Raw genomic sequence first — 13,132 nt, 5'->3', positions numbered from 1 at the left:
ATGTCAGGTGATCGATCTTGGTTAAATATGTTCATGTTATTTCAGAAGACAAGGGTATGTCTTATTCATTTTAGAAGTGGTTTGCATGATTGTCCGTATCTTAATGTCTATGAGTAAACACTGGAGTCAAATGTAGATGTATATTTAAGACTGAGTTTGGTTTTACGCCGCTTCTAGCAATATTCCAGCAACATCACGGCGGGGGACACCAGAAATGGGCTTCACACATTTTACCCATGTGGGGATTCGAACCCGGGTCTTCGGCGTGATGAACCAACGCTTTAACCACTAGGCTATCCCATCGCCCCTTATATTTAAGATAACTATATTACCATTTCGTCGCTCATACACAAGGAAGAACTGATATTCGATGAATAATCATTCTAACAAATAACTATCCTTAAAGGTTGCACGTGAGCATGATTGGTTGTACTGGGTGAATGAGAGAGTTCGGCCTAAAGTTGTGAACAGTGGCGATCTGTCAGCTGTTGCTCATGCTGTCAATCACTGTTTTGACAGAAATTCCAGTCTGTTGTCATATAGCTGGATTATCAACACATCTGTGTCGACAGGGGAACTAGCTCAGAATGAAGACGAAGAATACGTCGAGTCCAAACAAAAAACAAATATAATTACTCACATATATAAGTCGAGTAGTGATCCAACGCTGCTATAACAAGACACGTCTAGCAGACTGGTGCATCCTACTGGCAGCTATACATACAGGCTGTAGTGATGTTTTTCCATGTCGTTGTTCTGCAAATGGGCGATGGCGTCTCGTGAACGACGAGGTCAAACGTTGTCATCCATGTGCATGTCACGGGGATAGTTATCAAAATGTCCAGTTTCCAGTACTGTCATCATGTTGATAACGTTGAATATTGAGTGAGTGAGTGAGTTTAGTTTCACGCCATACTCAGCAATATGCCAACTATATGGCGGCGGTCTGTAAATAATCGGGTATGGACCAGACAACCCAGTGATCAACACCATGAGCATCGATCATCGCAATTGGGAACCCATGACATGTGTCAACCAAGTCAGCGAGCCTAACCACCCGATCCCGTTAGTCGCGTCTTACGACAAGCATGGGTTTGAATATTGAGTGTCCTCGATACAGCACTGAGGTCCGTGTGAAACGTACCTCCTTGCATGTTCGGGTCACCACCGAAGGCTTCTGCTGAACGGATAATCTCCTGCTGATATGCCTCGTTACGACGTCTCCATACGCGAACCAGTGTGCCCGGTGCCTTCATAGATCCTTGGCATGGGAAACATAGCATTTAGGATAATGTTTCAAGTATGTGCTGTACATGTACATTGCAGTGCACTAGGGTATCATATCCTGTACCTTTATTCAGATGATGCTTGATCATCTCACGTGTAGATTTGCAGAAGACAAATTGTCAGTTGATTCTGACGTAGGAGACTTCTTCTTCCACAAACAAAATGTGTTTATTTATGTGAAAATGTTTGTGCAATGAAACTGTGAAGAATTGTTTTAATTCAACAGAAGGATCTGTTTCACCATCGGCAACAGAGAAAACGCTACCCGCTAGTCAGGCAATGGTGACATTCTCAGATTTTGCGCTACCTGAACCATCTGCGACAACATATGCAGCCAAATCAGCTGACTACACCCACATGGCATCAGTTGAGCTGACATCAGCATCCGTGGTGCCATTAACAGCATTAGCATCATCGGCGTCATCAATATTGGGAACGTCATCGGCCGCAGACAGACCGCCAGAGCAAACTGTCAAAGATTCACCAACTTTGTCACCAGATGTTATGACAAATTCTCGAGCTTCAACACCAACAATACTGACATCTACAGCAGCACTGACATCTTCAGCAGACCTACCCCCATCTGCACTGTCAACAAATGTTGTAACAGCTATGCTGCGGATATCTGCAACAATCCCTCAATCGACATCTGCATTGTCAACAGTAGTTCCAGCAAACGTCTCAATGGAGGATGAAACCACTGTGCTGATTTCATTTCTTTCATTGACATCTACACTGTCAACAACTGTTCCAACAGCTGCATCATCAACAGAGGATGTTACAACGACACCGAGGTCAGATGTTACAACGGCGACGAGTACAACAACAACAACATTCATCCCACCAGTAGCTATATCATCAAAACCTGTTTCTACAGCAACATTAAATCCTGCATCATTGACAGCAATAGCGCCATCATCAACTCCGGACTCGGAAGCATCCACGATAGCATCACGAGCAGCACCAACAACGTTCACTTTCTCAGCAGTATTAACGCCGGAATCAAAAACATACCTGTCTGATTCTGTACTGATACCAACATGGATAATGAAACCATCTCAAGCAGCAGCATCATCATCAATCGCATCAGCATCACCAACAACAACATCAAAACCCATAACACCCGGATCATCAAGTACCTTCACGATATCTACTTTAATGACATCACAACCCGTAACACAAGACCTACCAGGTAAGTAGATAGCTCTGTAATCAGCTAATCAAGGACATCAAGATAGGTAGGTAGCTATATCATCAGCTACACACGAGCATCAAGGTAGAAGGCTCAGGCGAGTGGATCCTTCAGTAGTAAGTAACACAGGAGGTCCCAGGTAGATAGATGCTTCAGTAATCAGTAACCCAAGAAGGTGCATATGGGGCTAAGAGTTCCAATCCTCTATTCCTAGGCATAGAATGATAGAAAGAACCGGGGGTTACAGGCGGAAATCTAGGAGGTAGGTAGATGCTTCCGTAATCAGTAACACAAGAAGGCTCATTTGGGTAGACACTTACGTAATCAGTAACACAAGAAAACTCAGGTGTGTGGATGCTTCAGTTCACATCACAGCAGATGGTGGGAACGCACAGATCACCAGCAGTCGGTGCCTGTAATAGAAGGCGGTGTTTGGTAAGTACGGTGTATAAGCCTCAGCGGGAGGAAGGTATGGACGTGATACCCGGTCGCGTTATCCCAGACATAAAAAGGTGGTCATGTTTTGACCCGGCACTAAGGGGTTACAACAAGGAATGGTTTCCTCGGGGGTAGAATGTGTATGAGTGGAGTATCACTGTTTTACGACATGGCATCACTGTTTGCTAGTACAACAAACAAGGCATTAGTCTAGGTTGGAACCAGCAACCACACACATGCTCCTGCACGTCGCTATGTCAAGTGCAATGATCGTTAAAGCAGGGTTCAATGCCATTTCATATCACAAAGTATGATCTGCATGATTGCGAAACACCTTACAGCTTGGATCTTGTACAGTGGTTTGTCCTGCACAGGCTAATTGAATATATGCATGAAATGTTTTCTCACTGTGGTGTAACTAATTATTCACTGACGGTTATGTTGCCACCTACATTTATTGACACCTCACCTTTATTGTCTATGTAGTAAAATGTTCTTAAATATTTACTGAAAGATTCTACGGAAGGATTAATTGATGATACACATTTGCCAGCGACGGCAGGAGCGTCTACATCAGCAACTTCATTATCGTCATCACTGTTGCCATCAGAAACATCATCATCATTAGAGTCCACAGCTGAATCGACGTCACTAGCACCGTCTGCAACATCATCATCACTGGCGTCTACAGAAAACTCGACGTTAATGGTACCTTCAGGAACATCATCATTGACGTCTAAAGGATCATCGCCAACACTGGAGCCATCAGTAACATCATCATCACTGTCGTCTACAGGATCATCGCCAACACTGGAGCCATCAGTAACATCATCATTGACGTCTACAGGATCATCGCCAACACTAGAGCCATCAGTAACATCATCATCACTGTCGTCTACAGCAGAATCAACGTCATCTTTGACGACAACAGACAGCTTGTCAATATTTAATTCAATGTTACCGACAATATCAGCTGCACACACGACTTCAGCTCTTACTCAAACCGCATCTACATTGTCATCACTGGTCCCAACATCAGCATCTGCAGCAGCATCAACATTTCTACCATCAGCATCTTTTCCGCCATCAACCGGAACAATGTTACCATCAGAGTCAACATCTGTGACAACAGACACAACACCACCGCCTGCTCCCACCACGACTCCGCCATTATCAGCACAGACATCTCCAACACCTGCAACATCAGCGTCACCTTTAGAACAGACAGGTGAGTCGAGATAATTAAACAAGATCCCGATATATATGTTCCTATTGGGGTAGAAATAACTACATTCATCTGACTTTATGAAATTGATCGTTCACTTCTTACAATCAAGTCTTCAAGTGAAGTATCAATACAGATGAGACCGACAAAGCCATTTCCATGAATCCGACTACATGTTCTATCAGTAAGAAAGTTAATAGGTCTTGTCTTGTTGACGACCTTAATAAGTATTACTTCATCCTTTGACTGAAAACGTTGACATGTTCACTGACTTGTACACTTATGAATATAAACAGGGTACACTTCAGAATACCGGATAACTACCAGCCATATTGTTTAGTGTCACTTCGCCCTAACCCTAACCCTAAACCTTACCCAAACGCTAACCCTTACCTTAACCCTAAACCACACCCTAACCCAGTAAACTCTCGTGCTTTCAAAGATGGCGGAAGGTATCCGGTATTCTGTAGTCTTACCATAAACAGTATATGACGTGCCAATTATACAAAGCGAATTCCTGGAATTTGTATTTTTAAGGGTGAAAATGTGTGGTGTGTCAGTACCAAACCAATGTTCATCAAAGCGGTAAACATCCACCCGAGCTGTCTTCGGGCTGTCCTGCCACAGCAAGCTAAATTGTTATTTTTAACGAAATCCTGTAGTTCTTCAAAGTACCTGTCTAAGGTAAGTAACAACATCTTGAATCTTCATTGCTGACGCTGTACGTTTCAGGCTCGGGAGATACTTACGTCATCGTCGGTGTGTCGATCGGAGTCCTCATTCTACTTGCTGTCGTGGTGTCTCTTCTTGTCGTCGTCAAACTCAGGTAGCGTGATGGTTTCTGGTCATGTGTACTAGAGGTCGGTGAGAGAGAACTGCACCACTATCCGAATGATACTCAATGTGTAAAACATGGATAAGACATTCGTCACGCCATTTCCTGGTGGTACTGACGCCAGTAACGTGGGGCTATGGTTAAGGTTCTCTAATTCAAGCAATATCTGAAGCAACGGGTTTGTTTCTAAAGCATGCCTTACACTGTGTGTAGGATTACACATAGGTATAACACACTTTCGTTATTAAGTAAAGGTGCGTTCACACGTTGCAATTAGTTGTATAAAACTTGTGGCATGCAACAAATTTCACAGTGTGAACAGGGGAGTTGGACAGATTTTGCAAGCGGGTTGCAAGTGATAGAACTTGCTCTATTGTAGGTAAGTTGTACGTAAGTTGTACGGTTCTGGCCAATCAGATCGCGTTTCGTCGTCTCGTGATATTTACGCAGACATCAAACATGGCGACACCACAACAACGGACGACACAACAACGCCGGAAAAATGTTCAAGAAAAAATTGAACTCGGCAACCATGACATTGAAAGGTTTATGTCATACTATCATTCCCACGAGTGTCTTTGGAATGTATCTAGTTCGTTTCATTCAAAACGTGAACACCGACAGGCCGCCTACGTTTCCATTTCCAAACTGATGATTGGTGTTATAATAGGTTAGTGACACAAACTGTCACCTAAATAAAAAAACACAGATGATTCATTCTGAATAATCAAAAAGTTATTGAGCGTATGTGATACACCTTCGGGAGCCTCATTCAACTCTTTACAGGGTTAGGGACAGCGGCTTTGCACGCAAACATTTGGTGCTAACGCAGTCAGGAGTGGTTGGTTTATTTATAGATTGCCATGCTTATTGATAAACACAAAACAGCTGATCGACAAACAGTAGGTGATCTGTGTGATACATTAACTATAATTCATGAAATTATGACTGTTCATAGCCCTACCTGTGACCAAATATCGAAGTGTGATGGCGAGTTTTTCTCCAGGGGGTATAGAATCACGCATGGTTGTATCAACTTTGGTTATCATCGGTGACACTCTGCCCAGCAGTTGATCAAAACTCTCTCTGTCGATGCTTAAAAAATTGACAAAACTTTTTGTGTCCTCAGCTTCAAGTTCCCTCATTAAAGCTTTATAAGCTCCTAGATCACTTTGTCTTGCAATCCAGCACGAACGGTCGGCTTTGCCATGGTTAAAATCAACGAACATTGCGACAACCGCCGCTTCCAGTACATCGGCATCACTAACGCTGTTGTATGGGGACGCCATGACCGTATGCTACAGTGCGTTGCTAAGCAACATTTTAAACGAGATGTCACGATACCGAAAATTGTATACAACTTGGCCTGTCTGTGAACGCATGTTGCATGCAACTCAAGACGTGCAACTTGTTGTATGCAACATGTTGTAACAAACGAGTTGCAACGTGTGAACGGATCTTAAGAGAGAAATGTTGCAAGTAGAGCAGCGAGCAATATTACCACTTTTTCACCGCGACCCGGTTAACAAATGGATCTGGACTTGGCAGATCACTGACTAAAGGCATGACAGGCAATCCACACTATCTCATGAAATCCGTCAGAGCAGAGCCTAATCTCATCCATTTCCATCCTTTCTCATCCGGGTTTGATAAAATGGCATAATCAAATCAGTGGTCGTAAAAATGACATAAAATTCTATTCCTCCTATTACGTTTTTAAGACGTCATTAACAGTTTAAGCTTTTAAGTTAGAAACCTATAACAGGAAGTATATCCATCCTTTTTAACTCAGTCTCGTGTCTTTTCCTCATCTTTGATACTTCCGTCGGACGGAAACGTACACAAAGACCCTAATCTATATGGCGGCGATCTATAAATAATCGAGTTTGGACTAGACAGTCCAGTGATTAACATCATGAGCATCGATCCACGCAATTGGAATATGATGACATGTGTCAACCAAGCCAGCGAGCCTGACCTCCCGATACCTTAAGTCGGCTCTTACGACAAGCATGGGTTGCTGAAGATAAATTATAATCCGGATCTTCACGAGTGTCTGGCATCAACACGAACCAAACGTCGAGGATCCTCTGTTAAGCATCAGATTTGTTCTTGTTGTATGGTAACTCAAGGGTAAGGGTATGGTACAGCACGTTAGAGATCTACTATACTGTTGCTATGGTAACTCAAGGGTAAGGATATGGTACAGCACGTTAGATATCTACTATACTGTACAATGGCTAAAGGGACCATCAATCAGTGGATTTAGATAATTTGCAAGATAAATACGTGAACACCCTCTATTTGTTTCTCTCGCAGGGTGATCAACGTGAGGCCTTTATACGACCGGATGGGTGAGTGTGTTACTCTAAAGCTATGTTAGTAAAGCAAATGCTGGCTAGATAAGGCCGGATGTTTGAGTGTGTGACTGTAAAAGTATGTATGTAAAGCACATGCTGGCTAGATAAGGCCGGATGTTTGAGTGTGTGACTGTAAAAGTATGTATATTAAGCACATGCTGGCTAGATAAGGCCGGATGTTTGAGTGTGTTACTGTAAAAGTATGTGTTTGAGTGTAATGTAGTAAAGCACATGCTGGCTAGATAAGGCCGGATGTTTGAGTGTGTGACTGTAAAAGTATGTATGTAAAGCACATGCTGGCCTAGATAAGTGTTTGAGTGTGTGACTGTAAAAGTATGTATGTAAAGCACATGCTGGCTAGATAAGGCCGGATGTTTGAGTGTGTGACTGTAAAAGTATGTATGTAAAGCAAATGCTGGCTAGATAAGGCTGGATGTTTGAGTGTGTGACTGTAAAAGTATGTATGTAAAGCACATGCTGGCTAGATAAGGCCGGATGTTTGAGTGTGTGATTGTAAAAGTATGTATGTAAAGCAAATGCTGGCTAGATAAGGCTGGATGTTTGAGTGTGTGACTGTAAAAGTATGTATGTAAAGCACATGCTGGTTATATTTGCCGGATGTTTGAGTGTGTGACTGTAAAAGCATGTATGTATGTAAATAAGCATGTTTGAGTGTGTGACATATGCACATGCTGGCTAGATAAGGCCGGATGTTTGAGTGTGTGACTGTAAAAGTATGTATGTAAAGCACATGCTGGCTAGATAAGGCCGGATGTTTGAGTGTGTGACTGTAAAAGTATGTATGTAAAGCACATGCTGGCTAGATAAGGCCGGATGTTTGAGTGTGTGACTGTAAAAGTATGTATGTAAAGCACATGCTGGCTAGATAAGGCCGGATGTTTGAGTGTGTGACTGTAAAAGTATGTATGTAAAGCACATGCTGGCTAGATAAGGCCGGATGTTTGAGTGTGTGACTGTAAAAGTATGTATGTAAAGCACATGCTGGTTATATTTGCCGGATGTTTGAGTGTGTGACTGTAAAAGTATGCATGTAAAGCAAATGCTGGCTAGATAAGGCCGGATGTTTGAGTGTGTGACTGTAAAAGTATGTATGTAAAGCACATGCTGGTTATATTTGCCGGATGTTTGAGTGTGTGACTGTAAAAGTATGCATGTAAAGCACATGCTGGCTAGATAAGGCCGAATGTTTGAGTGTGTGACTGTATAAAGCACATGCTGGTTATATTTGCCGGATGTTTGAGGAGCACATGCTGGCTATATAAGGCCGGATGTTTGAGTGTGTGACTGTAAAAGTATGCATGTAAAGGACATGCTGGCTAGATAAGGCCGAATGTTTGAGTGTGTGGCTGTAAAAGTATGTATGTAAAGCACATGCTGGTTATATTTGCCGGATGCTAATTTATTAATCAAACAAATACAGTATATACATATTTTCAGAGAAATTAAACTACATACATGGCTTGTACACATGTAGATCAATGCTACAGTCTTCAGCTGTCCTGTGTTGCATTTACAGAAAGTCTGACGTTGTCTAGGAACCTCTGTTTGTAGGCATCAAGAGGAGACGCAGGTCGTCGAACACAACTATCGAGATGACCTTGGTGGAAGTTGCGGCCGAACACAGTGATATCGAGATAAGTGGACTGGGAAAGTACATCGCGAGCAAGATGAAGAACAGAGCATTGGATGAAGAATACAAGGCAATTCCAAACATTATTAACTCGTATTACCTGCAAGTGTGAGTGTGTGGAGGGGTTTAGGCTACATTTTGCAATATTCCAGCGAAATCACACACAGAACAAATCCTATCTTGTAATGTTGACATTGTGGGAAGTGTGTATCATGTCGTGTGATGTTGACATTGTGGGAAGTGTGTATCATGTCGTGTGATGTTGACATTGTGGGAAGTGTGTATCATGTCGTGTGATGTTGACATTGTGGGAAGTGTGTTGCATGTCGTGTGATGTTGACATTGTGGGAAGTGTGGTGCATGTCGTGTGATGTTGACATTGTGGGAAGTGTGTATCATGTCGTGTGATGTTGACATTGTGGGAAGTGTGTATCATGTCGTGTGATGTTGACATTGTGGGAAGTGTGTATCATGTCGTGTGATGTTGACATTGTGGGAAGTGTGTATCATGTCGTGTGATGTTGACATTGTGTGGGAAGTGTGATGTTGACATTGTGGGAAGTGTGTATCATGTCGTTAATGATGTTGACATGTCATTGTGGGAAGTGTGTATGTCGTGTGATGTTGACATTGTGGAAGTGTGATGTTGACATTGTGGGAAGTGTGTATCATGTCGTGTGATGTTGACATTGTGGGAAGTGTGTGTGCATGTCGTGTGATGTTGACATTGTGGGAAGTGTGTATCATGTCGTGTGATGTTGACATTGTGGGAAGTGTGTATCATGTCGTGTGATGTTGACATTGTGGGAAGTGTGGTGCATGTCGTGTGATGTTGACATTGTGGGAAGTGTGTATCATGTCGTGTGATGTTGACATTGTGGGAAGTGTGTATCATGTCGTGTGATGTTGACATTGTGGGAAGTACCACAGGACACAGGACAAGGACAACGGACACAGGACCACAACCGGACACACACACACACAAGGACACACACCGGACCAGACTGACACAAACGTGGACCACACAGACACAGACAAACGGACACAACGGACACACAACCCCGGACATCAGGAACACACCGACACATCATGGAGGAAGCACAAACGATGACAAGGACCGCAGGACCACAGACACCAGGACCAGGACATCAGGACCCGCAGACACAGGATGGACCGGACCATGGACACACACAGAATCACACAGTGGCACAAGGACAAGACAGGAGGCATGGACAAGGAACAGGAAAGGACACAGGGACATGGAATGGATAAAGGACAAGGACACAGGAAGGAATGGATAAAGGAACAGGATAAATGGACAACAGGATAAAGGAACAGGGACAGGAACATGGATAGTGGAAGAAGAAATGGATAAAGGAACAGTGGATAAAGGAACAGGATAAGGACAAATGGATAAAGGGAGTGGACAGGAACAGTGGATAAATGGACATGGAAAATGGACGTGGATAAAGGAGAAATGTGGATAGTGGAAGAATAAACAGGATAAATGGAAGAAGGTGGATAAAGGAAGAAATGAGATGTGGAAACAGGATAAAGGAATGGATAAATGGACAGTGGATGGATGGAAGGAATAAATGGATGGACAGTGGAAGGTCGTGGATAAATGGACAAATGGATAAATGGACAAAGGGACAAATGGATGGACATTGTGGACAAATGGATAAAGGATAAATGGATAAATGGACAATGGAAGGAAGAAGAAATGGATGGACAAATGGATGGACATGGAATGGATGGATGGTGGTGGTCAACAGGATGGATGGACAAATGGTGGATGGAAGTGGATGGATTGTGGATGGACAGCGGACAAAATGGTGGATGGAATAAATGGATCATCGATCGAACACGACACTGAACCGGACCGCCGGACACGCCGGACCAGGACCGGACCAGAAGGATGGACCAAGACACATGGACGACCGGACCACGACAAACGGACCAGGACACAAGGACAAGGACCCGAACCGGACCGAAAACGGAACAAACGTGGACACGCCGACACAAACGACATTGTGGAGAAAACGATCGAACGCCGACACACATCAGGACCACAACGCCGGATACACCACAGCACAACCGGACACCGGACCGACACAACGGAAGGACACACAGGACGCCGGACCATGTCGATCACCGGACCATAAACGCCGATCCCGGACCGACACACCGGACAACGGACACCGGAGGACAGGAAGTGGACCAACGGAAGGACAAAATGGAAGGACAAGGAAGGAAGGATGTTGACACAGGGACAAGGACAGGGACACAGGGACACAGGATAAAGGAAGGATAAAGGAAGGATGGACACAGTGGACATGGATAAAGGAAGGATGAAAGAAGGACAGGATAAAGGACAGGGATGGATGGACAAATGGATAAATGGATATTGAAGAGGTTCCCAGGACATGGACAGACCATGGAAATGGAAACAGATGGACATTGTGGACCATGTGGACAAAGGAATAAATGGATAAATGGAAGTGGAATGTGGTGGACAGGGAAGGATGGACAGGGAAGTGGCAAATGGATAAAGGACAGGGACAAATGTGGTGGATGTTGGATTAGGGACAAACAGGACATGGACAGTGGAAAATGGATAAAGGACATTGTAGTGGACAGTGGAAAGGACATTGAACAAATGGATTGTGGAAGGACATTGAAATGGAAGTGGACAGCCTGGATGCCGGAAGGACAAACAGGGAATAAATGTAGGATAAATGGATGGAAGGAAGAAATGGATGTTGACAGGGAATGGATAAAGAAATAAACAGGATAAAGATTAGGGAATGAATGGATAAAGGAAGGACATGGTGGACATGGATGGACAGGGACCAGTGGATAAAGACAGGGAATGGTGGATGGACAAATGGTGGATGTGAAATGGACAAAGGACAAACAGGATGGACAGGGAACAAATGGATGCCGGACAGGATAAATGGATGCTGACAGGGGAAGGACGAAATGGTGGATAAAGGAACAGGATGGAATGGTGGATGTGGGGAACAGGATAAAGGGTGAAATGGATGGCAGGGAGGCGGTGTATCACGGTCAGGTGGCGATGCTGTACTAGGGCGGGTGCATGTCGTATGATGCTGATACACTGTGGGAAGTGCGTTGCATGTCGTGCGGATGTTGACATTGAGGGAAGTGGTGCATGTCGTATGATGTTTCATCAGGGAAGTGTATCATGTCGTGATGTTGACATTGTAGAAGTGTATCATGTCGTGTGATGTTGACATTGTGGGAAGTGTGTATCATGTCGTGCGGATGTTGACATTGTGGGAAGTGTATCATGTCGTGATGTTGACATTGTGGGAAGCGCGGAAGTGTGTATCATGTCGTGTGATGATGTTGACATTGTGGGAAGTGTGTATCATGTCGTGTGATGTTGACATTGTGGGAAGTGTGTTGCATGTCGTGTGATGTTGACATTGTGGGAAGTGTGTATCATGTCGTGTGATGTTGACATTGTGGGAAGTGTGTGTATCATGTCGTGTGATGTTGACATTGTGGGAAGTGTGGTGCATGTCGTGTGATGTTGACATTGTGGGAAGTGTGTATCATGTCGTGTGATGTTGACATTGTGGGAAGTGTGGTACATGTCGTGTGATGTTGACATTGTGGGAAGTGTGTTGCATGTCGTGTGATGTTGACATTGTGGGAAGTGTGTATCATGTCGCATGTCGTGTGATGTTGACATTGTGGGAAGACATTGTGGGAAGTGTGGGTGCATGTCGTGTGATGTTGACATTGTGGGAAGTTGTGGGATGTGTGTGTTGATGTTGACATGTGTATCATGTGGGTGTGATGTTGACATTGGGTAAGTGTGTATCATGTCGTGTGATGTTGACATTGTGGGAAGTGTGTTGCATGTCATGTGATATGATGTTGACATTGTGGGAAGTGTGTATCATGTCGTGTGATGTTGACATTGTGGGAAGTGTGATATCATGTCATGTCGTGTGATGTTGACATTGTGGGAAGTGTGTATGTCGTGTGATATTTGACATTGCATGTCGTATGTGTGGGAAGTGTGTATCATGTGGGTGATGTTGACATTGTGGGAAGTGTGTATCATGTCGTGTGATGTTGACATTGTGGGAAGTGTGTTACATGTCGTGTG

The 13,132-nt window shown here is 43.8% G+C and overlaps 1 protein-coding gene across 3 annotated transcripts in view; it reads left to right on the top strand.

Annotated features, from left to right (window-relative positions):
- Nucleotides 1-13,132, top strand: part of LOC124288599 (receptor-type tyrosine-protein phosphatase alpha-like) — a 70,146-nt gene that overhangs the window by 39,169 nt on the left and 17,845 nt on the right. For all 3 annotated transcript variants that reach the window (XM_046725152.1, XM_046725151.1, XM_046725150.1), the window contains 5 exons: nt 1,514-2,479; nt 3,432-4,145; nt 4,875-4,968; nt 7,297-7,331; nt 8,910-9,058. In XM_046725152.1, the coding sequence (XP_046581108.1) occupies nt 1,514-2,479; nt 3,432-4,145; nt 4,875-4,968; nt 7,297-7,331; nt 8,910-9,058 (1,958 nt within the window). The remainder of the gene's footprint in view (nt 1-1,513; nt 2,480-3,431; nt 4,146-4,874; nt 4,969-7,296; nt 7,332-8,909; nt 9,059-13,132) is intronic.

This window comes from Haliotis rubra, unplaced genomic scaffold (assembly GCF_003918875.1).
Source record: "Haliotis rubra isolate DU_JTF1 unplaced genomic scaffold, ASM391887v1 Scf420, whole genome shotgun sequence".
NCBI classification, from domain to species: domain Eukaryota; kingdom Metazoa; phylum Mollusca; class Gastropoda; order Lepetellida; family Haliotidae; genus Haliotis; species Haliotis rubra.
Note: the sequence above shows the minus strand (reverse complement) of the source record. Positions and strands in the feature narration are given on the sequence as shown.